The sequence below is a fragment of the Chionomys nivalis genome, chromosome 22 (genome assembly GCF_950005125.1).
Source record: "Chionomys nivalis chromosome 22, mChiNiv1.1, whole genome shotgun sequence".
Lineage (NCBI taxonomy): Eukaryota > Metazoa > Chordata > Mammalia > Rodentia > Cricetidae > Chionomys > Chionomys nivalis.
In genome coordinates, this window is record NC_080107.1 from 12,518,044 (window position 1) to 12,542,266 (window position 24,223).

Genomic DNA, 24,223 nt, shown 5'->3' on the forward strand with positions numbered 1-24,223 from the left:
CCGCGCTCAGTGTGAAGGTTTTGCTAAGTTGGTGTTTATCAAAAACTCAAATCCACACTACCGGGCTTGGCTCGGCTGCCATGAAAGAGTCACTGCAATAGATTAGCTAGTGACAGAGGACAGTGCTGGGGAGATTTGCTGGCTACTGTGTTCCCAGCAGAAACTGCCTTTGTCTGCGAGTAACTGCCAGAGAGCTAGTGGTTGAGTGTTTCCGGGTCTAAGTCTCCTCCCTGAGAACCCGCTCTCCCTTCAATGTCCTGGGAGAGGAGGGGTCATCTTTCTTCAGGAACATGGCTGCTGGTAGGTGTCTGCAGTCGGGTGGAAAACCCACCTCAGGCACATTAACTGGACTCAGCAGATTAACAAAAACAAAACAAAACAAAACAAAACAAAAAGATGCTGGACAGTGGTGGCGCATGCCTTTAATCCTAGCACTCTGGGAGGCAGAGGCAGGCAGATTTCTATGAGTTTGAGACCAGCCTGGTCTATAGAGCGAGTTCCAGGCCAGTCAAGACTACACAGAGAAACCCTGTCTTGGAAAAAAATAAATAAATAAATAAATAAATAAATAAATAAATAAATAAATAAAACAAAATAAATCAAAAGGCAACATGAAGGTAGGAGTGGGACTTTTAGGGGAGCCAGGAAGACTGGGAGGGGGAGTTGGGATGGCTGTAATCAAGACACATTGTATACATGTATGAAATTGTCAAGTAATAAAAATATTCTAAAGAAACACTTCTGTTGATATACATTAAAGCATGTACAGCACCCATTTGAAGACTTTTTTTTAAACAGTTCCATCATCCTAAACTAGTACTGGATTATAAATAAGCTCAATCACACTTTATTTGATACGGCACCAAGGCCACACAGAATGGCAGAAAAACACACTACAAAGACTGATATGAAGTGAAACAGTCTGTCCATTGAGATAAGGTGCAAAGGTTTCCCACCACCCGTTATCAGATGGCTACAGCGTCTGCCTCCAGAATCCTCTAACAGCTTCTACTGAGCAGCAGCCTAGTTTAGATTCCATTCCTTCTCCCTCACCTCCTCCCATATCATCTTTTGCTCTTTTTTCTGTGATTTTGTAGATAGGTCTCCTCATGTAGCCCAGACTGTTCTCAAACTGGGGTCTTCTTATCGTCACCTTCTCAGAATTGGCTTTATAGCCACACACCTCCAAGTCCAACCCCAGATTTTGACTTCAATTATGACAGAGCACTGAATAATGCATGGTTTAATGTCAAGTAAGGGGAGAAAGTATTATAAAGTAGGGTTTCCCAACAAACAAACTGCAAAGAAGAAAGAGACGAAGGAAGAAATCAATTGAATAGGATGTGTATAAGCCAACTGCAGTGTGCATGAACGTAACTGGATCCCGATTCGAGAGAACTGAGACTACATTCAGCAAAAGCTCTTACATATCTATGAGGCAACTGAATATTTCATAGTATTAAGAAACTTAAGTATTTTACAGTTGGAAAATTTATGTGATTTTTTTAAAAGAAATTCTTGAACGTGCAGGTAGGTGTCGATGCAATAATATTCTGTTGGGGACTTGCTTCCACACAGTGCAGAGAAGGAGTCAGGGTGAAGTGACGTGGGCAGGAGTTGTTGATAATTAAAGCCAGGCGTTGGGTGCATGGGTTCATTATACAATTCTACTTTGGTATAAATTCAAAATTTCCCGTAATGAGAAGTTAAAAAAAGAACAAGCCAGCAATCCCCTAAGTGGCTGCTCTGATTGAAGGCTGCCTCATCCCTGTGCCAGTTCACGGAAAATCATGTGCTGGCCTTTGTTAATTCATAGAACAATGTCAAATACCACCATATCCCCTTCTAGACTGTACCTAGAGGAGTATGCTCCATTATTAGAAATCAATTTATTATTTTGGAACTAATATCCTTCATAATGTTTCTGATGTTCCAGGGGTTTAGCCTATGGTTTGAATGCATACTCAAAATTATAGACCAGCAATCAGGAACTGGCTTTTGATACAGCAGCAATGGTGTCCTTTAACCAGTGCCAATACTGTGAAGGGCAGCAGAAAGCTCCACGTGGTGTGGAAGATTACGTACTCTTTAAATGCGAACGTCTGCCTCCGGAAGCTGCTGTGCCCATCAGAAGTGCACAGACTTAAACATCTCAGTGGATTCATACATGAGATGATATGCAGTGACCAATGATAGGCTTTCTCTGACCACAGGCGTGAGATGCTGTCATGGCATGATTCTGTGTTTTCTTTGGGATTTTGTAAATGAATGAATGGATGGATGGACAGATAGATAGATAAATAGGCAGACAGACAGACAGACAGACAGATAAATAGTCTTACCCTACCATGGAGAAAGTATGTAAAGCAAAAAGAATGTCAAAGCAAGTCAAGCTGACACAGGGAATCCTGATTCTCTTCTAAGCCAGCAAGACAGCACTTCTCCTCCCCAGGAACAGGTTAGCCATCAAACCAAGGGGATGGTAGTGGAGCTGAATTGATGAGTACTTTCCTTAAACAGCGCAGACTTCATGCATGTGAACGAATTTGATCTATTCAGTAACTATAAAATGAGACTATTCTCAGACCAGTGGTGTTGGCTGACCTCAAAAGCTACTCGGAATTTCCTATTTAAACAGCGTCTTTGGTCAGCCTCGTTAATTCATTAGGACAGTTTGTTTCTGACACCCAAGCCGTCTTACTGAGCTTTCCTGCCACTAGCTTCCCCGATCCTAATCGCCAGTCTATCTTCTAGGGTTTTTTTTTTTTTAAATATTTATTTATTTATTATGTATACAATATTCTGTCTGTGTGTATGCCTGCAGGCCAGAGAAGGCACCAGACCCCATTACAGATGGTTGTGAGCCACCATGTGGTTGCTGGGAATTGAACTCAGGACCTTTGGAAGAGCAGGCAATGCTCTTAACCTCTGAGCCATCTCTCCAGCCCCCTCTTCTAGGGGTTTAGATGAGAGGACTTAAAGGCAGAGAGGGAAAGAAGCAACACCATGCCATTCCTCACCTCAAGGCTTCCCCCTGTGAGGGCAACTGTGACCAGGACCCCCAATTCCCGAAGATCTGTCTGCCTGAGGGGAGTTGCCAGGCAGAGAAACTGTTCTTTATTTCAGTGCTAAGAAACAGCTCCTACAGAGGTTTAAAATGTCTTTGAACTTGGGGTGATTTTAAAGTAACCACTTGAGCCAGGATTACTGATTAGAGAGGACTTGGGAAAGGTGAAGAGGGGGCGAAAGGACAATCTTTGAGTAGGAAATAGAACTTGGTGACTCATTTGGAATACGATGTAAGTGGGGGGAGAAAAGGGGAGGGAGGGAGGAAGAGAGAGAAGGGAGGGACAGAAAGGAGACTCTCTTGGGTGTTCTGGATTGAATTGTATTCCCCCAAAAGATGAATTCAAGGCCCAATCCCTTGTTCCTGTGACTGTAACTCCACTTGGCAATAGGGTTTTTGAGGTGCAAACAATCTAGACAAGGCCGTTAATCCGAAGAAGGGGGTGTCCTTATGTGAAGAGAAGCTATGGCAAACATTCACAGGGAAGAGGCCATGTGGAGGGAAGGCCGAGGCCATCATGCAGCATCTACAAACTGAGGAATGCCAAGGAGAATGCCCAGGAGGACCAGAAACCACAAAGTCAAGGTTGAATCTTTTCTGAACGCCTTCAAAGAAAGCCTGGCCCTGCTGACACCTCGATTTTGAAGGCTCAGCTTCCAAAACTGTGAAAGAATGAATCCCCATTGTTTGTGAGAGTTTGTAATGACAAGCCTTAGAAATGGACCCCAAAAGAGGGGGAAACGGGCCAGTTCCCCAGGCAAACAACAGATGAGGGAGAGTGAGGTGGGTCAGAGAAAAGACCCAAGGGATGGCCTCTCTGCTCTTTAGGTTATGAATAGCCTAAAACAAAAACAAGCGAGCAATAAAATGACTTATATTGACCCATATCTGTACCTTTTTTAGTTTTAAGAGAAATGATGAGCTTTTGCCAGGGTTGTCACTCTAGTCAGTATGGCCCAGACATGACCTTGTGGTCACTGAGGACCCGTGTCCTCCCTCACCAGGACAGGGCCACTTCATCACGATTTGGCCATGCTCCTGATCAGCTAGGGGAGACGAATGGTCAACCCCTCCTCACGCTCACCTGTACGAACCCCATACTTTAGGGTGTCTCTGCAGTCAACCAGGATCTGCTCCAGAGACTCGGGGTGGTCAGACAGCTCCAAATTAAAGCCCTCCATGCCCTCCAGCAACTGGTGTGGGTGGTGGAAGTCCAGCACCTTGGTGGAGCGATCAAACGTCTTGCGGACATAGTTGAGGAGTATGTCTACCACCTCCAGCAGGAACTGCACGGTTTGCTCCTCCCCGTTCTTAGCCGGAAGGAGATCTAACCAGAGAAGGGAAGCCAAAGAGTGATTAGCACCTGCCTCGTTTCCCTGGGTCAGCCTTCAGAGGAGCCCCGTTGCTTTCCAGGATACGAATCTATACTGCTATTTGGATATCCCCATCCCCAGAAGGATGCACTTCTGCCCACACAAAGACATTGGATGCATTCCTAGGGCTTTCCACACTTCCAGAGAGTCAGGCTATGGGGGAGGAGTGACCGCTTAGAGGAACCTTGAGCAGCTGACCCTGGCAGCTGTCCATTTGCTGAATGGACATGCTGTGAAGTACTTCTGTTGGCCTCCCGGAGACCAGGTGTCCCTGCGCATCTGGTTTGGTGTTAATGATCTGTTTGATCTGTGGGTAGCAGAAGGTGGGTCTGCTGTGGGTATGGGCTCCAGAAGGTAACAGAGGGGACCACCATTTTTCTGTTGACTTCATCCTTTGGGGCCTAGACTTATTTTTAGATATCTGGAGGTGACTTGGGCTCTCAGCTCTGTAGAGCAGACTTAGAAAGAGCGATAAGCAGGAAAAGAGTTGTTGGGGCCCTGAGTGATGTTTCCAGGATAGCCCAAGTGCGGGTTGTGAGGTCATCCAGGGCATGTCTGTCTCAGAGGTTTAATGAAGCTGTGGCTTCTGTGGTTCTGCCAGAGGTAAGGGAGTGGGGAGTCCCCTGAGCTGTTGAGGAGGGCCTGGGAAGGCACCTCCCAAGGCCTGCATTGCAGAGCCCACAGGAGCTAGCAAAGGATCTTCAAAAGGAAAGTGAGTCTACCATCTTTGGTCATGAGGCCCAGGTACACAGCTTCCCACAAAGTGGGTTGGAGGTTGGTAATCTTGGAAGGTAAGTGTCCCTGTTTGTCTCTAGGAGTGTCTTTAGAACTGAATGACTTAGAGACTTCCTTTATCTACCTTTCAAAACAGCAAGGACCTGGGCAGTAGGGAAGAAGGGAGACTGGTCCATACCAAGGTCAGAAAAGCAGTTTCATGAGGATTCACAGACTAATGATATTTCTTAGTGAAAGAAGTAAAATTTCAGGGGGAAATCAAGACCCTCAAATGAGGAACCAACTGACTAGGCATGGTGGAGTCTGGGGAGGGACCACCTTGAGCAAAGAGGTTGGAGAAGTCGGTCTCTGTGCGCCGGAAGCGGGCACCCGCGTCACCACTGTTTTCACAGGAAAGCAGGTTCTTGGAGGACTGCCTCTCCCTGAAGGCGCTCACAAGGCGACTCTTCTCTTCCAGGCTATTGGTCCTTTGCAAGAAGCCTAAAGCCACAAGAAGGTAGGTCAGAGAGATGGGGAACTGCCGAGCTACCGAAGGCTAGCTGCACAACCCACAGGCTGACCCTCCAGGCAGGGCTCTCCTTTTGCTGAGAAGAGAAGCCCGGTGTCACGGGTTATCTACAGTGACTCTGCACTGCTTGCCTTCAGGCGGGGAGGGGCTGTGTCTGGTGTCATCAGTGGCACAGACCCAGTCATGCAAGAGAGAAAAGCAGCAAGTGAGCCCCATCTTCTCTAGATGTGACAACAAACTGAATTAAGTTGACTGGACAGCTTCCACTCCAGTAACCCGCCCCAGGATGGGGTCTGGAAGGAGGGGACCCAGAGAGGATGGGGCTGTGGAACCAGTGGGATGAGGACAGCAGAGGGAGGAGGGTGAAGACCAACGAAAGGAGGAAGGGAGAGGACAGTAGCGTGGAGGGCAGGACAGCAGAGAGAGGAGGGTGAGGATAGCAGAGGGAGGAGGGTGAGGGCAGCAGAGAAAAGAGGGTGAGGACAGCAGAGGGAGAAGGTGAGGACAGCAGAGGGAGAAAGTTGAGGACAGCAGAGGGAGGAGGGTGAGGGCAGCAGAGGGAGAAGGGTGAGGACAGCAGAGGGAGGAGGGTGAGGACAGCAGAGGGAGGAGGTGAAGACAGCAGAGGGAGGAGGGTGAGGACAGCAGAGGGAGGAGGGTGAGGACAGCAGAGGGAGGAGGGTGAGGACAGCAGAGGGAGGAGGTGAAGACAGCAGAGGGAGGAGGGTGAGGGCAGCAGAGGGAGGAAAGATAAGGTACTGGAAGTTAAGGAAGATGTCTTTTTCTGGCACCAGGTAAATATCACAGGTGTAATACTTTTAACTCAAAAATACAGTGCAGCTTTTCCTGAGTCACCTGTCTCCACTGATACAGCGTTAGAGAAAAGGCAAGAAAGCTTCAACATCTTCCAGCCTTGATGTAGGCTTAGCCAATTATAGGTACTTATGGAGCACCCGACATAGGCTTAGCCCGCTATAGGTACTTATGGAGCACCCGACATAGGTTTAGCTAGCTATAGGTACTTATGGAGCACCTGACATAGGTTTAGCTCGCTATAGGTACTTATGGAGCACCCGACATAGGCTTAGTCCGCTATAGGTACTCATGGAGCACTTGCAGAAGAGCAGCTTGTCATATAGTTAGAATGAGACAGAGGCAGTGAGACCAATCTCTCCCACTCCAGAAGCTTCAGTCTGGCAGCTGGCCACCTCTGTCACAGTAATGACAGGAAGCTATGCAAGAAGCATACGAAATGAACTCTCAGTTCAGGCTGGGATTCACAGCACCCCATCACTTCCCCTAAGAAGGAGAAGAAATCTCGCTTGCTCATGGCATGCAGTGCAAATACCCTCAGCAGCACTGCAGGAAGCAGGGTTGAACCCAACAGGCTGGAGGGCCAGCCAACTTGGAGCATGTTCCCCACCCCCATCAAGCACTGTACCCCACTCTCAAACCTGACAATGTAGAAACCAAGATCTCTAAGACATAATCAAGAGTTCACAGCCAGGAGGCAGCGCTCATTCATGAGAGGGTTGTAGGGTCCTGGCCCCTTTGTCAAGAACAACGGCTATAGAGTGGATCTGACTGGAGAAATCAAATCCATGTGGCTCAATAAAGGGTGGTCCTGTCCATCTGAGACCTACCCTGCAGTCTCTATCATCTGATCAAAGCTCCTCTTGGCTCAGAGAGGCCCTGCAAGGAGCTACTTGCTTCTCCTGGAAAGGGGAGGTGGAGGATGCTATGGGATGAAGGATGAAATTAAGTGGAGGATACTCTTGAGGTGAATGCTTTAACAATGATTTGACTAGGGGGTCCCTCAAACTTCCCAGAAGCACCCTGTATTCTCTCTTGCTCTGTACCCCAGCCACCAGGATCTAGTGCTAGCACAGGGGAGAGAGTCTGCAGCTTGTGTTGATTCAAGTCACAGACGGCCATCCACCCAGCCTCAAATGAAGATGAGCGGCAGCCTGAGGGGACTTCCCCCTCTGGGTCGGTGGGTGTTCTCCATTCTCATCCCCCAGAGCAAAGGCCAGGGTCCTAGGAGCTGTGTAGAAACAGAGCACCATGCTCCGCACAGTTGTTTCCAAATGAAACTCCAAGCAAGGTGTGGCATAAAGACACACGGTCACCGGACACAGGGGATGCTGAAACCCAGCACCACGCAGCTTTGGGACATGAGCTCCTTTTTAGTTTTTGTGGGCACAGGACATATTAACAGATCTGCACTCTTCACAAGACATCAGCGATACGGAGTGGCATTTGAGGTATCTCCATCTTTAGAATAGGCAATTGATTACAAACTTAGAACACATGTGTGGAGGGTCTGTCTGGGCAGCAAGTTTTGGACCTCTGCAGAGGTAAGTGATGGAAGACCAAGGACACGCTGGAGAGCTGGCAGAGCCAGACGCTTAGGCATGCTTGCCACTCACTCTATCTGGGTCATACCACCATGCCTGCAGCCACTCTCCAGCTCTTGGCAGAACCTCGGGTTTCTTCCATCTGATTACTCTCCCAGGGGGTTCTGCCTCTAGAGCCCAGGGTATGACTAGGGACTCTGTGACCACCCATGCAGCTTCATTCCCTGGAGTAAGGAGGAAGGGGTAGGGAATGGGTGAGAGCTGAATCTCAGCAAAGCATAAAGATGTTTAGGGGACCATCCAAGGTGATGGATTTGAAGAAAGAGACTATTAGATTCAAGTCAGTCTTGTTGGTGTTAGGTCCAGGCAGTGCAAACTGCCAGGTGCAAAAAGGTCTGGGATGAGAGGAGTCTGGGAATGGTCTGGAGTGGGCTGTGGATTCAGGGGCAACAGTAGCTGACTAGTGCACGCTACTTCCAGTCGCTTAAAACGGAAAATTGACTCGAAGTATGAGAAATAAACCCTTACTCTGCTTTTGCCTTCTTCCAGCACCAAGCCTCCAAAGGCACAGCATTTTGGTTAGTGTAATTTTCCCATAGTACTATCCTCTGTTCCTCTCATCTCACTCAGGTTGCAACTTCTCCCAAAGTGTGTGTGTGTGTGTGTGTGTGTGTGTGTGTACAGAGAGGAATCTCTTTACGGATGACAATCCCCGCTCCCATGCAACAGGAGTATTTGGATCTCATCTTCCAAGGCCCAGTTGCAAGAGCAGGAGGAGGCAGGATAGAGGCTGTGCCTTCAAATCCTAGCTCCTACAGACAGGTGGCGGAAGAAAAGTGGCCTTCACCTGGAACCTGTCCCTACCCGCTGCGTCGCCCAGGCAGACTCTAGGGCTCTTTCTATTCTGTTTGCCGCCGGGTTGCACGACAATGACAACAGCAGAAGGCGGGAGCCACAGCGCCAAGAGGGACCAGGCGGGAAACGGGCCATTAAGCCAGGAATGGCTGGGTGGGAGTGGGAAGGGGCTATTAATAGAACAAAGCTCTGGGCTCTTGACTGCCCCTGCGTAGAGATCGCTTCTGGTGTGGCCCACCAGTTTTGCGTGCTGGGGACTCTCTAAACCCCTGGGTTCTACGGCCGGCCGCAGGGCTGGGCTTTCCTGAATACGCGCTAGGTCTCGCTCACGGTTAATAGTGGATTCCGGGATCCAGGGCCCCAGAGATGCAAAGAGGATCGTGCGCGGCCAAACATGAAAGGACGCCGATTTCCAAAGGCCCTAAAGAACCACTCTTCCCACCGATTCTCAACGGCTACAACCTGGGCACCGGAGGGAGGGGGGAGTTGAAGAGGCGGGCAGGTCAAGCCTCCTCAGCACCCACTCCCCTCCCGGTCCCAGCGCTCCCTAGGCTGGGAGGGCGGAGCTCAAGCGCCAGCACCGGTTCCGCTGCTATCTCGTGCCCAGCAGCTGACGGATGGGTCTTTAATAAGTCCCTCGTTAATCTTCCCCCGCCTCTCCACCCCCTGCCCAGGGAAACCCGTATTTTCTGGCCCGATAAGGCTAGAGAATTTTAGAAATGTAGTCGGGAAAGCAGCTCCTCATTGTTCAGCCGGAGCCATTCAGCTGTGTCCCTTCGAACAAGTCTTTTTTTTTTTTCTTCTTAAAAAAATATTACAACCCTGGGGCGTTTTCACTTCAGACCCTTCGTTCCTTTTCCTCCCCCTCCCTGATCTGTTTTCCTTCCCCGCTGGCAAATCGTGCCAGACAACCGCCTCCCACCCCGAACATTCTCTCCTTCCCTGCAGCTCCCCTCCCGCACCTGCCCCCCCCTTCTTTTCTGCTGCCGTCGAAGACCCGCAGGGCAAACCATCCGGTCCATGCTGCCCACACTTCCCCTAGAGAAAGACCACCTAGGGCGCGGGCAACCCTTTTCCTTTCTTGGGTCCCTGAAGCCCCAAGAACGAAATTTGAATCAGGGTGACAATTCGGTGCAAAACCCTTAAGTTGGGGAAGCCACTTTCAATCGGGGATGGAAGATGGGGTGAGTAACCACAAAGGGTCAGTAGCAGCCTTGATAAATATTGCGCCTTAGGCCTGCTTGCCCCGAAAATCAGACCAGTTCGCAATTTTTATGAAATTTTTACAGACTCGAGGGCAGAAAGCACTAGTTAGCCAAGCAGCCCGGCGCCGGCGAGAACAGCCTGGCTGCCGCTTGGGGGTGCTGTATCCCCACTTCCGAAGCATTATTGGGCGAAATGAGTCCCCCGGATCTAAGCGTTTTCTGGTTACTGAGTCTCCAAAGGAAAAGACCTCTCCTCCTGAACGAGGAGAGCTAGGGACCGCTTCCACTGGATGCAGGAACTGTAAAGAAATTAAACAGCAGGTCCAAGGGCCAGGGTCCTCCTCCAGATGCCGGACACGCCTACAAACCCAACGGCACAATCGTGGCTTCCCTCTGAAGAGACCCACCCCTGAGGGCCTGTTCACTTACCACAGATCTTCAGGCCCAGTTTTCTGGTGCATCCATGGGCGACGCCACACCAAGTATCGTATGCTAGGGGCAAAGACAGGAAAAAGAAATTAGCAAGGTTCAGGCCGGTGAGAAACTGTGTAGGGCACAAAGGTTTTGGAGAGGGCTGTAGAGGTCCTCCCCAGCGCACTTCCCGAAAAGCTCTGCTCTGGAAGGAACAAGGAACTACCTACACCTTTGGTTCACAGACAGAGCTCCCAGCTCTCATAAAGCTTCCTGTCTGCTGCTGACTTCAGGTACTGAACCGTGTTTTGAAGAAGGGATGCTCACAGCTATGGACCCCACCCACAAGCGTCTCCACCAGGGCAAAAGCTAACCACACGCACAAAGATGGCCTTGGCGCTTGCGTGGCTCAGCTACTCTACCCGCTGGGCCCAGCCGCAGGTTTCAGTCTTCGGGCTTGAAGAGGACAACACAACAGCTCATATAGGGAACACAGAGGCATCTGGGACCCAAACGTCTCATAATTTCTTGGCGGGTCTCCAGCCGAGTGGCAGCTTAAAATAAACTGGCATGAAATGGGGTCGCGGAAGAGTTCAGGAATTAATTGGGTGAAAAATAGTATTTGACTAGATGATCGGACTCGCATGACTGCTCCAGTCAGACTGGGAAGCAGAGAAGACAATGGTGCGCCAGTCTCCCTGTCCTCAGCCCACCCCTAACCCCCTTCGCAACCTGCCCCTCATTAACCCTTCCGTCGGACTCCTAAGGTCTGGAGCAGGCGGATGCGGGCACCCCTCTTCCGGGTCTGAACCGCCGGCTGCAGGACTTTCCTTTTTTAACCAGACCATTTTCGAGGCACTCAGGTGTTAACTCCCAGCAAAGAATGCGAAGAGGCAGCCTACCACTCCCGAGAAGGGTGCCGCTTCCTTCGTGTAGGGTGGGTCCAAAGAGAAATCCCCTCCCCATCCTTCCCAGCAAGGCGCCTCCCATCCCCCCACCCCACCCGGGCCCGCTCCTCCAGTGTTGGCAGCGATAAGCAGAGTGACATCCATTAAACCCCAGGCACAACAGAGCCCCAGAGAGGAGAAGAAACGGCCTGACGTCGGGAGACAGTATGTCACAGATGAAATTCCACTGACAGAAAGGAAATCGTTGTAACAACAAAACCCTAATAATAGTACCTGGAGCATAGAGCTCTACTTCCTCCCAATATCTGTGCTTTCTCTTTAAATATCTGTGCTTTCACCCAATCAACAAAACAGTAAACGAAACAACTCAGGAGTATGGCTCTAAGACTCAGGTGACAAAAACATTTCAGCTCAGGGAGGTTAAGAGTTTCCCAAGGTCACTTAGCCTGAGGTTGGCGTTCAGAAGCAGTCCAGTTTGTTTATTTTCTTCCTTCAAGTTAGGCGTTGATAAAAACAGGAAGACAGGAAGAAAGAAAGATGGGCGAGAGCCCCTTTGTTGTGGCCGGAGTTGAGAACACCTTTTCCTATATGCGGGAGAGCGCCTGCCTGCTAGGGGGTTGCTGGAATAAGCAGAACCAACGGCCTTCCAGAGCAAGCTGGGCAGGTGGGGGTGTGTCTTTTGGGGAGGGCGGAAAGTGAACCAAGCCTGGGGCCCCGAGCTCCAGGGCTCTTCAGTTAAGGGTAGGTGTTCCTAGGAAAAGGCTATTCTCCCCAGCAGGGGTACTTAGAACTCTGGCCTCCATTTTGGTGGTTTCCAGGGGCACCAGGCCACACGTGAACTCAGACCATCGCCTTGCCTTTGCTGAGGCCGAACATTTGAGGACTGGGGAGATCAGGATGTAGGATGCTGGGGTGCCTAGTGTGAAGGGTTGCCCCCAACCCTGCAGGAGAGGGAGAAAAGTGTGCGTTGTGGGGATGAAGACTGGAGTAAGATTTGGGGGAGGACTGAAAAAGAAATCTATGCAGGCCCAATCAACAGACAAAAGGGGCGCAGGCCTCGAGTTCTGCAAAGCCAGCTCCCACCGCCGCCGCCTCCGCCAGCGCCTGGCTCACGTGCTGCCAGCACTGGCGATCCACCGAGCCCCGCTTTGTTGTGTGTATAATTGCAGCCTGCCTACATACAGAAAGAGGGGGCTGCTAAGGGAACTGCAAAGTGGCCTGAGGAATCAGGGCCTCCTGCTCCGAGTCTGCCCCAGAGACTGAAAGGGGCTTTCCTGCCTTCTTCTTGCCGCTTGCGAAGAAGAGCACAATTGTTTTCACAAGCTTGTGATAAGTGCCGTAAAAAACGCAGCAGCAAGAAGCACTCTCGACCACACCGATCTACCTCAGCTCCTCCCCTGGACAGATTCTGGGGCCAGAACTGTCTGGAGCTGATAGATTTGTGGGAGAGGGGTGGGGAAAGACATCACTCCCAAAAGGAAAAAAGACAAACAAATCCTGTGTCTCCGCTCCTCTTCAAGGAGTCAGAAAGTCAGTCGGAATTAGAGACACATCGGGTGGGGAAGCATAAATGCTCCCTTTATCTGGTTTCCCTGTTTTCTCCGAGACTTGTCACCTGCTGACAGGTCTCTGGACCAGGAAAAAACATGGGGTGCTTTTGCCTCCCCATTTGAAGAAATTGGCAAGCCATTTCTTCTCCTAGTTACCCCCCCACACATACCGTGCCACTCCGAATGATGCCTAATATCCCCCCCACCCCGCCCTTTTTGTCTCTAAGATGTAATTAATTGAATCTCAAGCAGTTCTGTGCACCTTTCACGCCCCTGGCTTCGCCCTCACTCGTCAATAGCTAGACACAAATTTGGAGCAATTAGGGACCCTGAGTTTTCTAAAAGCTGCAATTAACGTCGAAATTTCCCCTGATTATGGACTATGAGTACAGCGCTGGGGGTAGAGGAAGGGAGAGGAGAGGAGGAGGTCAGGTCTGAGCTCAAAGCTAGAGCAAAATAACTATTCTCGCTGGGACTCCGGGTTCCTCACACCGCCTTCCCTGTTCTGACCCCTGTTGTCCCATCAGACAAAAAAAAACCCCAACAACGTAACGCCTGCCTTGCGCGCCTCATCCCGTCGCTAAGACCCTAGGGATCTATGCCGCGGGCCCCTGTGAAGTCGTCGCTCTTCGGTGCCCTGGGAGTCACCTCGTGTCCCTGGCAGCCAAATGACCTCTAAGCTGGAACCTGGGATAGGGCCCCATTTGTTTCCCAGCCTCCATCATTTCCACTCTCTCCTTTAGCGTTCCGACAGCGCAGCCTCCCGCGGTCCCAGAGCCCCCACCCTCGCTGCAGTCCATTTAATAGGAAACTGGGGCAGGACCTACTTGTAGGGCGCAGGTTGGTAGTATTAGGATCTGCTCCCGCGTTCGAGGAGGTTGCAGACGGAGGAGTGGAAGATGCCATCAGCTCGGTGGTCCCGGGGTCTCTACTGTTCAAGGGTCCCCTGCGGGTTGGGCGCAGGAACAGGCTGCAAACAGAAGGGAGAGCTGCGCTGGGGAGAGCTTCTGGGTCCTGCGGCCCGGGTCACAGAAGTCTCGGAGACAGAAGAGAGACCAAGGGCAGCGAGCTGGCTGGGTCCCGGTGCGCTGTGGGTGGGAGGGGGTGGGGAGGCGCTCGCTAGCTCCGAGACTGGGGCACAGGCACAGTAGCCCAGAGCGACTCTCAAGTCTGGAGGCTCAACCGGGTGACCCCGAGTGAGGCTCAGAGCTAAGGGGCTTCCGAGGCGGGTTCAGGACGCGGGGGATGGGGTGGGGACAGGGTTAGGAGCACTCTTCGAGTGAATTCCAGCCAAGCCGAGACAAGCCCCATTGGGCTCCCAGCAGCCTGGCAGACCCGCAGACAAGGGGAGGGCGCGCGGGGCGGGTACGTCTGGTTCGGTGTCTGGTTCCCGTTGTTGTGTCTGGCTAATTCCTTGGAATGAAGAAGGCTCACAGCGCTGGGGACAGGGACTTTGGTGAGACAAGGTGAGAGGGAAAAGGGATATATATATATATATATATATATATATATATATATATATATGTTTTATTTTTTTCCCCAGGACTTGACCCGCTAAGAACCAGTCACCTTGCACTCCAGACAGCCAAAAGGCAGCGAGTCGGAACCTTGCTTGTTGGTCGGCTTCTTGTCCCACCTCGTTTCTAGCTATCCGAAGCCTAGGGCAAGGCTGCGTCCCAGATTCGCTGTTTCTACTCTACCTACTCCCCAGAGTTCGTCTCACTGAGCCAGAGAAGGCAGTGGAGGGTAGAAAGGAGATCGTCACCTGGGAGGCGAACTTGCGCCCACCGCGTTAGAGGCTGAGTGCTCCGTAGCCCTACTTGGTGCTTGTTCGCTGACAGAGAGAGGGAAAGAGAGGCGAGAGGAAGAAAGGGAGAGAGAGAGACACACACACACACACACACACACACACAGAGAGAGAGAGAGAGAGAGAGAGAGAGAGAGAGAGAGAGAGAGAGAGAGAGAGAGAGCGCTAATCTGGGTAAATCTAAGACCCCGCAGAGCGCAGCCCACCAGCCGCCTCTTGCGCGTCGTCCCTCGGGCTGGGCATCTGTCCCCGCGCGCGCGCTCTCGAAGCTCGGCGGGCGGCGGTGGAACGCGGGTGCTGGGGAAGTAACAGGTTATCGCTCCTCGCACCTTCTGCCTCTGCTACCCAGGCGCGTATCCGAGAGCCCCGAGCTCCGATCCCCAAAGCGCAAGGGAAAATGGCTCTGGTGTCACTTCAGCTCCTATGTGCCCCCGGGAAGAAACCATGGATAAGGATCGCAAGAGTGAGGAGGGGCGGGGGCGGAGGGCGCCAAAAGACAGCTGCGACTGGACTGGCGGGAAGCACTAGGCTGTGGAAGGTGGGCGACAGGAGCGCGCGCGGGGTGGGATGGGGTGCGGTAGGGCTTGACAAGAAGCGGCAGGCTAAGAGGACTGGATTGAACAACCAAGGCTGGGCACTGGCAAGTCCCGACAATCCCGTATTTACCCACCTTGGTTCAGCGATCGCGAGCTGGACCCTCCAGCCGCTCCTCTGCGAAGCGCCCCCGACTTGTCTCTGCTCAGCCACAGGCGTACGTGCCAGGTATCACCCCAGGCTGGTTTCTAGCTCGCTCGATCCCTGGTCCGGCACGCGAGAGCCTGGAGAAGACAGAGATCCGGAGAGGCGGCCTCTGGGCTTGGGGGAGGCGGGGGCGGAGTGGGGAGGCGGGGACCTGCTCGGCGGGGGGAATCACGAGGCCGCTGCTCGCGGGGGCAGCTCGTCCGCGGAGCTGTGGGGCTCCTTTGCAGGTGTCTGACCGCCTCTGGAGCTTTATAGGGCGATCATAAATCCAGCTCACGCGTTTTCGATCAGAAGGGGGAAAACAAAGTCCTATGAGTAATCCAGAACGTACTCAGCACGCTCTGGTTTTTTGAGATAAGCAACATTGGGTGAGGGCAGGGAAAGATAATTCCTACGTAGGAGTCTGTCTCACTGGGCGCTTCTTCTCTTCTGTGCCCCCTTCCCGTTTCTCGGAGAAGACGAGAATCATCTGTGCTGATGCTGGCCTGCTGGAGCTAAGAAATTAGCGATGATTAAGAGACCAGCATTACCCTAACCCCTTTCTCGTGATTGTCCAGGCTCCGTGACTCCCCGCAGGGTTTTCTTTGGGTGGTATTCTTGGGGGGGGGGGCGCTCTACTGAGTCAGGGTTGCTGTAAAGGCAAAACAGAGACGAAGGAACCACCCAGACGGTGGAGTTTCTTCACTCAGCTTCTTCATCAGTTAGAGGCACCCCCAAACCACCTCGTTCGAGCACAGCTACCTGGTACCATCAGAGAAAAGGGGTCCCATCCCTCTTTCTCTGAGCCCCCTCCCTTGAGGATGGGAAAAGAAATCTTCGTGATTGATCATGTCTGAAGGTTAATAACACGCACGAGTGCCTCTCCACACGCCTGGGGAACTCGAGCGTGGAGGTGGCTCCGGGAAGACAGGACAGCCACTCTTTGTCTTGGTCCACTCTCCTTGCTTCTTTTCAATTTCACGGCGTTTAAAGATTCTCTCTTAGCAACATTCAAGCACCTTACTGAGCGGGGTGAAGTACCCCAGCATAAAAGTCGGTAGCTGAAAATTTTCCACCAGAGGGCGCCAAACACCCAGAGACCCTGTGCTGACAGCGTTTTTTCCTGGTGCGCCCCAGACAACACCTGCAGAAGTCCGCCAAGCTCGGTAACTTGCTGGTCTTTTCAAGCCTTCCCGCAGCTACCTCCTGACTCCACTTTTCTCGCCCTCCGTGTCTTATTCTTTGGGGGCAAAGCAAACTTGATCTTTGGGTCTGTCTGGGTGACGGGGAGTACTCCGTGATCGTTTTACTCGTTTTCATGGTGATTCCCCTCATATTGCGGTGCAGCAGACGGGGCTTATTGATGTGCACGCCTGGGTCCTAGATGGTTTACCCCAGGCCTGTCCCTTTTCTGTGACTATCTTATCGATTTTCATCACCACGCAACGGAAACATCAAAAATTTGCACTAATCACCGAAATTTCCGTGAGGGAGCTCCAAGAGTCAGGGCTGGAAGATACCCTGTGTTCAACAAAAGAGGTTGAAATAATAGCGCTGCTCCTGCTACCAAAGAAGACGCTGCTGATTTCTCTCCGCCTCGCAAAAAAGCCCCCGCACTTTTTAAAGACAAAAAGCACCCGAAGTCCTATCGCGCCACAGTTCCTGGGTAGGTGTGTGTGTGTGTGTGTTTCATGAAGGAAATGTCCCCTCAAACGAAGCTGGGTGCCACTGCTTAAACACTCAAGACCCACTGGCCCTAAGGGAGGAAGCAACAAATCTTCCCGATCCTAAATACCTACAATTCTGCTGCCTTCCTCTGTCTCCTTAGCCTTCTTCCAAGACTGCCTGTGAACGTGCCTTGGCTTCACCTGCGCACTAGACGGAGAAATGTTCAACCACGAATGTCTTTGACCACAGACTTCAGAGGGCTCATTACTAGTACTTTAGCAAAAAGTAGGAAAGAAAAGATTTTATTTTCTTTTTACAACAGTAGATATCACAAGTTAACCCAGGCTGGGTCGATCCTTAAGGTGTCTTCCCCTTTCTCCACTCTCTCCCTTGTGGTGGGGAGGAAAATGAAGGCTCCTGCTTGTCTTTCTGAATGGTAGTGTTAGTGACCTTTTGATTCATTATCTTTGCACTCCTGAGGATGGTATTCCGGTGAGCCAAAGAGAAAGGTAGACTGAGGGGCTCCCGATTGAATTAACCTCCGATTTTCTCCTACTCCAACTCAAGACTCTTGGGCTCAGCGGGATATTAAAAACAGAAGGCCTGGAAATCCACTCAGTACTGGTCCGTCGAGTTTTGAGTCAAGAAACAGGCTTCAGCACCGAGGACAGCGTCCGTCGTTAAGGGCTTTCCTGGGTATTCATTGCAAGTGCTGAGCCAACCCCCAGCCTCTGCCCCAGGCGGGGCCCCACCTTCTTCCTTGTCACTCAGTTACTGTTGTTTATTTTGCCTGTCGGGGGATTGTGCCGTGGAGCATTTCGCCCAAGAATTCGGACGGGTGACAACTGTCCTTGTCATTTGGCTTTTCAGAAACAGTATTTGGACTATTTTTGTTTGTGGTTTTCACTCTTTTTATCTTCAAACTCCCAGGGGGTGATGCTTAGAAGAATGGGGGGTGGAGAAAAAAAAAAGACTTCCTCTCCAGGGACTTGAACCGGTGGTGAGGGGTGGCCAGGAAGGGTGTGGTGTCCGGCCAGCTGTCTCGTACATATTTTTAATCTAAGAATTAGCGCTTTGAAGAAATGGGAAAGCAACACTCTAAGGCACAAAAGGGCTGGGAATGCCTTCCGCTGCGTTCTTTCTTCTCCCTCCACTGAGCTGTGGGGGTGGCCGGCCGACTGCTCACCTTTTCTGTCTTCCAAGGACAACATTCCTCCCTAGGTCAACAGTGACAGACACTGGCATCCTCCTCCCACAGTGCCCTTTCCCCGGGACATTTAAAGACACTCAGAAAGCGTTTGGAGCCCTGGTTTTTTTTTTTTCAAAGGGGAGGGGGAATCAGGTGGGAGGAACGTTAGGTAGGAAAGAGGTTCCCCAACCCGCTTCCGGGGAGATTTTATCCCTTTTTTCTTAAAATATTTTCTGTCAAGGTGAGTAGATGCGAAACGTCAACCGGTTTTGACGCACTTCGCGTGATTAGCTTCCAGGAACGGTTATTTAGAGTCGTGATTTTTGGTTCATTTTAGCTGGGTCATAAAGGTCTATTTAAAGTATTTAAATTATGGTTAAAAAAAAGGAATAAGAATGAAAAAGGAAAAATGGCAGTGCTCGCGTTTAAACGTGTCTCCCAGGAGAGCTAGGAACGCGGTTTTAAGTCAGACCGCAGGTCCCTTCGCTGTGTGTCCATACTTTAAAGGTACATCCCTGAATCTTTTTGGACTTTCTTTGGAGGACCCCGACGCACACCCCATCCTAACAGAAAACTGCACTGGTTCCTGGCAGACCGTGAAAGGGTTGAAAGGGTAGCTGCGGGGGGAGGGGGGAGTGGGGAGGCAGAGCTCGAGCTGGGCGATTCTAGAAGTCGCAATGATTTCTCGTGGGGAGATGGAGTCTTCAGATAATTGTCATCCGGCTGTTCCCTCCGGCAAAAATCGAGCGAGCAAGCAAGCAGCACGGGGTGATTTGTATTTGTGTGAATCTAGAAACGCCCAGTTCTGGCCACCCCTAGTGCGAACACAGTGACCAGCAGGGGGCGATAGATTACAGTTCCTGAGGAGAACAGCCCGAAACACAGCTAGCTGGTCTTCAAGGAAGCTTGACGGGCTGTTTCCATGTCATATAGGTCTCTGCCATTTTTTTTTCTAACACAGCAGGACCTTTAAAAGGCTGAGAAATGCCCCAGATGTGACCTCAAACACCCAGGGTCGTGTGTTCCGTTGACGAAAGAGGACAGGCAGCATGGCATCCCTTGATTGTAAGCGAGAGACAACTTCGCTGTAGACAGCACAGAAAGCAGCGACCTGAATCCAGATGTGTGACAGAAAATTATATTGCAAAACTTTATTAGTGAAAGAGTCAGGATGCTAACTAATATTTTATTTATTTGTGTTTTGGTTTAAAATACCAGGCATTTAATCCCTATTTCCATGTGGCTGCTACAGTTTGTAAGAAGGTCCTGGAATGTTCTGACTTGGTCAGGGAGACTCTGGTTGTTTAAACTTGTGGGGTCAGGTCTGGCCCCTTCCCAGGCATTGACCAGTACTCAGGGAAGAAAGCTGAAATCTTAATGAGGGAGGCTTCATTCCAACTACCAAAGTTGTCAGTCCATTTTATGTGAAGGGATTATATTTAACAGCAATCATACTGTAGGTTTTCCTGACGTAGTAAGGGTAGAGCCATCATTGCTCCAGTTGGGAGGCCAAGGTCCTGTTTTATTTGACTAGGTGATCAATTTAGATCCATTTAAACATTTGTTTTCTTAAGACAGACTTCTCTGTGTAGTCCTGGCTGTCCTGGAACTCACTCTGTAGACCAGGCTGGCTACAGAGATCCACCTACCTCTGCCTCCTGAGTGCTGGAATTAAGAGCATGTGCCACTTGGCTGAACTGATTTTTAACAGCTCACAAATGTAAGGATTAAATGGGAATCGTTATCTTTTTACTGGAGTTATAGACTTATTTCAACTCTAAAGCCAGGGACCAAGCCATAGACAAATCCCAGAGTGGGAGGATACTTCAGAGTTGCTCACCTCTCTGCCCTCCCCTCCGTGCTGAGTTTGGCCGTGTGATTTGGTTTGAACGTTGGTATGAAACTGCTCTTCAAACTCGTGAGTTTTGGGGTGACGTGCTATGCATCAGTGTTATGGCTATTGCAGATTGCTGTAGTCTATTACACCAAGAAGGATAAGGGAAGCCAAGGTGGAAGTCAGGAACTTTGGGCATTGGTTGAGACAGAAAGGGACTCCAGCAACCCTGAGAGTGTAGGCTAGAGCTCGTTATTGAAGTTTCTGGAAGAAAATGCTAATTTCATGACAGATCTTTGTCAAAACATCTTAACATTTTTGCATTTTAAAATGACTAAATCCATGTTCCAGAGGATGGCCCTACACCCAGGCACCTATGGGTGCATTAAATGAGTTCAGTTGATTTAAAAGGGTCCAGGAGGACAGGAAGAAAAATGGATTCTTGAGGGTGTTGGGGGAGTTGGAGGGAAGAGAATGGGCAGGCTGATTTCATCAAAGTGCAGTCTATTCATGTATGTAATTTTAAAACTAATCACAGTGGCTGAAGCTGCCAGGCAGGAGAAGTGAGCCTGCCTATCAAGATCTGTTGGTCCCGTGCCCCTCCATCAGAGGACAGCTAGAGCAGAAGCCATGTCTGAGGGGGTTGGATGGAACCTCCTGTTGACTCCATAGTTCCCAAGTCCAGCAGGGCTGTGAAGGATTTTGTTGCCACTGCCCTTGGAGGACAGGGAACAGCAATCCCAGCCTCAGCCAGTTTTTACATAGGAGGAGGAGCCACTAGGGAGAGTCTCCAAATTATCGTGGTGACACCCCCTCCGCTGCTCACACTTCACAAGCCTGAGCAAAGAAACAGATGCCCATCCCCCAGCCCCATAGATGATTCTGAATGACTGAGGGATGCTGTCAAAGCAGCAGCAAACAATCTGAGAGACCAAAGACTTCATGGATCCTGCTAAACTTTGGGGGTCTCTACGACTGCAGCAGTTTCAGGTACCCCGAAACCGCTCCAGCAGCCTCCATTTGCACAGCAACTTCTGATGACTCTCAGGCCATGCTGCCCACAGTTACAATGGGGCATCCCTGTGAGGTCGTCAGTCTAGTCAGGGAGGGACACCTCATTCACCTGCGACACCTGGTGGGGGTGGGTTGTGAATCTCTGCTCCAGACTGGATGGTATAAGTAGCTCTCTTCTCATCCTTCTCTGGGTGGGTGGAGAGTGTGAGGCCCTCATTCCGGTTCATTATTCACCTTGTGTAGCCTAGATCCCAAAACACTACATGCCCCTCTTGGTATTCTTTACTGTCTATAGTCTTTATCTTAGGAGGGTCAGAGTCTAGGGTTTCTATTGCTGTGAAGAGACACGGTGACCACGGCAACTCTTATAAGGGGAAACATTTAGGTTGGCATAATTTTCCAGAGGTTTAGTCCATCATCATCCTGGTGTGACATGGTGGCGTGCTTGTAGACATGGTGCTGGAGAAGGAGCCGAGGGTCCTACATCTTGGTCTATGCAGGCAACAGGAAGTGATCTGTGTCACTGGATGTAGCTCAAGCCTAGGAGATCTCAACACCTGCCTCCATTGCAGCACATGTCCTCCAACAAGGCCACACCCCCTAATAGTACCATTTCCTCTGAACTTATGGGGGCTAATTACCCTCAAACTACCAGGTTGGCGCTGGTAACTGGAGGACTGAACAGACAGCTCTCGGACACCCCCTCCCCCAGCAGAGCTCCAGGTACAATGAAGCAGGTGGGAGCTAAAGCACCAGAGAGTGGTCCACAGCAGAGACTGCGGAGTGCTGATACCAGGAAAAGTCAGGACGGCAGATGACAAAAGGATCGCACACTGTTGAAAAGATGCGAGAGTGGCAGCTGCGGATGACGAAAGGCTGGGAGGAGCCAAGTGTACGTGACCGGGTTCCGGACTAGCTGTAAGGCGCTCGCTACACAGCACTGTGAACAGTGGGGCCCAATACAGAGATGTCACACCAGCCGCTGGGTGGCGCTGAGCCTTGGGCATTTAAAGCTCAGAGCCAAAGAATTCTAGATCCCAACACCAGCAGCTTAGAGACCTGACATGGAAGGAGAGTTGCTCTTTGTAGCTTTCATCGGAACAGAGCAAAAGATCCCTCGGCTGATTGGTAATCGAGTCCCAGGACCGCTTAGCGTTAGTCTAATAGGGGTGAGTGTTTAGAGGAGGGCGTTTAGAGATGTTTCTGTCTCTCTGTCTGTCTTTCTCTTTCTATCAGCATGACTGAGAGAACTAGCAGCTCTTATATTCCAAGTGATAGATCTTATAGAGTTGTGTTTATTTTAGTTTTAAAAAGATTTATTTTAATCTGTATGAATGTTTTGACTACATGTATGTATGTGTGCCACACGTATGCCTGGTGCCCGCAGGGGTCAGAAGAAGGCATTTGATCTCACGGAACTGGAGTTACAGGCAGTCATAAGCCATCATGCGGGTGTTGGGAACTGAACCTGGGCTTCTGGAAGAGCAGCCAGTTGAGCCCTCTCTCCAGCCCCATTTGTGATCCTGTGTGGTTTATGGCTTTGCAGTCCTGACTGGCTTAGAATAATTATTACAAAGAAACACCGAGGGACCTGAGGCCCAAAACCTTGTTACAGAGTAGCTGAAATGTTAAAGGAGCCCAGGAGAGCTAGCAATTAAAATATCTACTTCAGCTGGGTGTGGTGGCTCATGCCTTTAAGTCCAGTTCTCAGGAGGAGGAGGAGGATTAATGTAAGTTCAAGATCAGCCTGGGCTACAGACTGAAACTTTGGCACGCAGGCACATTCACACATAGTTAACTTTTATGTTTGTGTGGTGTCAGTGTGTGATGTATGTATGCATATGTGTGTATACATACGTGCCTGTGTGTATATTCAGTTTTCATTGCAGAGGTCTTTTACTTCCTTAGCTATGTTAATTTCAAAGTGTCTTATTTTTTTGACAGGGTCTCATGCCCTCAATCTCCTCATCCTCCTGCCTTTACCTCCTGAGAACTGGGATTATGAGTATGAACCACAATGTCAGCTAATACCCTGTGAGGTTTTTTTTTTTTTGGTTTTTTTTTTGTTTGTTTGTTTTTTTAGATGTCCATATCACAGTCCAAAATCGAAGACAGTTGGCTGGAGGTAGGAGCTGATGCAAAGGCCACCAAGAAATGCAGCTATTTGGCTTGCGGTGGCTTGCTCAGCCTATAGTACCCGGACCACAAGCCCAGGGATGTCTCCCCACACAATGGGCTAGGCCTTCCCACATTACTAAAAAAAAAAGTCCTAAAAGTCAGCCTACAGCTTAGTCTTAAGTAGGCAATTTTCGAATTGAGGTTTCATTCCTTTAGATGACTATAGCTTGTGTCAAGTTGACATCAGAGTAGCCAGCACAGATCACAGGAAGCCGAAGCTCTAATTGTAAGCTCCGGTGTGGGTGCTGGGCACTAAGCCTGGTTCCTCTGGAAGAGCATTCCTGGCTCTTAGTTGCTAAGCCCTCTCTCCAACCTCCATTAAAAAATATAAAATATATTTTAAATTTAGAACAATTTAAAAATTAAAGTATAATCACCAATTCACTTTCCCTCTTCCCATTCCTCCCTACAATCCCTCCCATGTGCCCTGCTGCCTTCGTTAGGGTTGTTATTGCTGTGGAAAGACACCATGACCCATGGCAACTCTTAAGAAGGAAAAACAAATCTAATTGGGGTGGTTTGATTACATCTCAGAGGTTCAGTCCATTATCACCGTGGCAGGGAGCATGGTGGCATGCAGGCAGAGGTGGTGCAGGGGGAACAGCTGAGAGTCCTACATCTTGCAGGCAACAGGAAGTCAACCGAGACATTGAGTGGTATCCTGAGCATAGGAAACCTCAAAGCCCACCCCCACAGTGACACACTTCTTCCAACAAGGCCACACCCACTCCAACAAAGCCACACCTCCTAATAGTGCCACTCCCTATGAGATCATGAGGTCTGGTAACATTCAAGCTACCACACCGGCCTTGTTCCCTCTTAAAATCATGGCCTCTTTTGTTAC

General features: G+C 50.3%; 1 protein-coding gene across 2 annotated transcripts in view; it reads right to left on the bottom strand.

Moving 5' to 3' along the window:
- The window catches only part of Gad1 (glutamate decarboxylase 1), a 40,292-nt gene extending 24,452 nt beyond the window's left edge, over positions 1 to 15,840 (bottom strand). The window contains exons 1-5 of one of the 2 annotated variants that reach the window (XM_057755299.1): positions 15,447 to 15,840; positions 13,797 to 13,939; positions 10,530 to 10,592; positions 5,494 to 5,655; positions 4,152 to 4,394 (exon numbers count right to left, since the gene is read on the bottom strand). In XM_057755299.1, coding sequence (XP_057611282.1) covers positions 4,152 to 4,394; positions 5,494 to 5,655; positions 10,530 to 10,592; positions 13,797 to 13,875 — 547 coding nt within the window. In that variant the 5' untranslated portion in view covers positions 13,876 to 13,939; positions 15,447 to 15,840. Of the gene's footprint in view, positions 1 to 4,151; positions 4,395 to 5,493; positions 5,656 to 10,529; positions 10,593 to 13,796; positions 13,940 to 14,538; positions 14,989 to 15,446 lie in introns of those variants that run through there. The other variant, XM_057755300.1, reaches the window with a different exon arrangement.
- Positions 15,841 to 24,223: the final 8,383 nt, after the last annotated feature.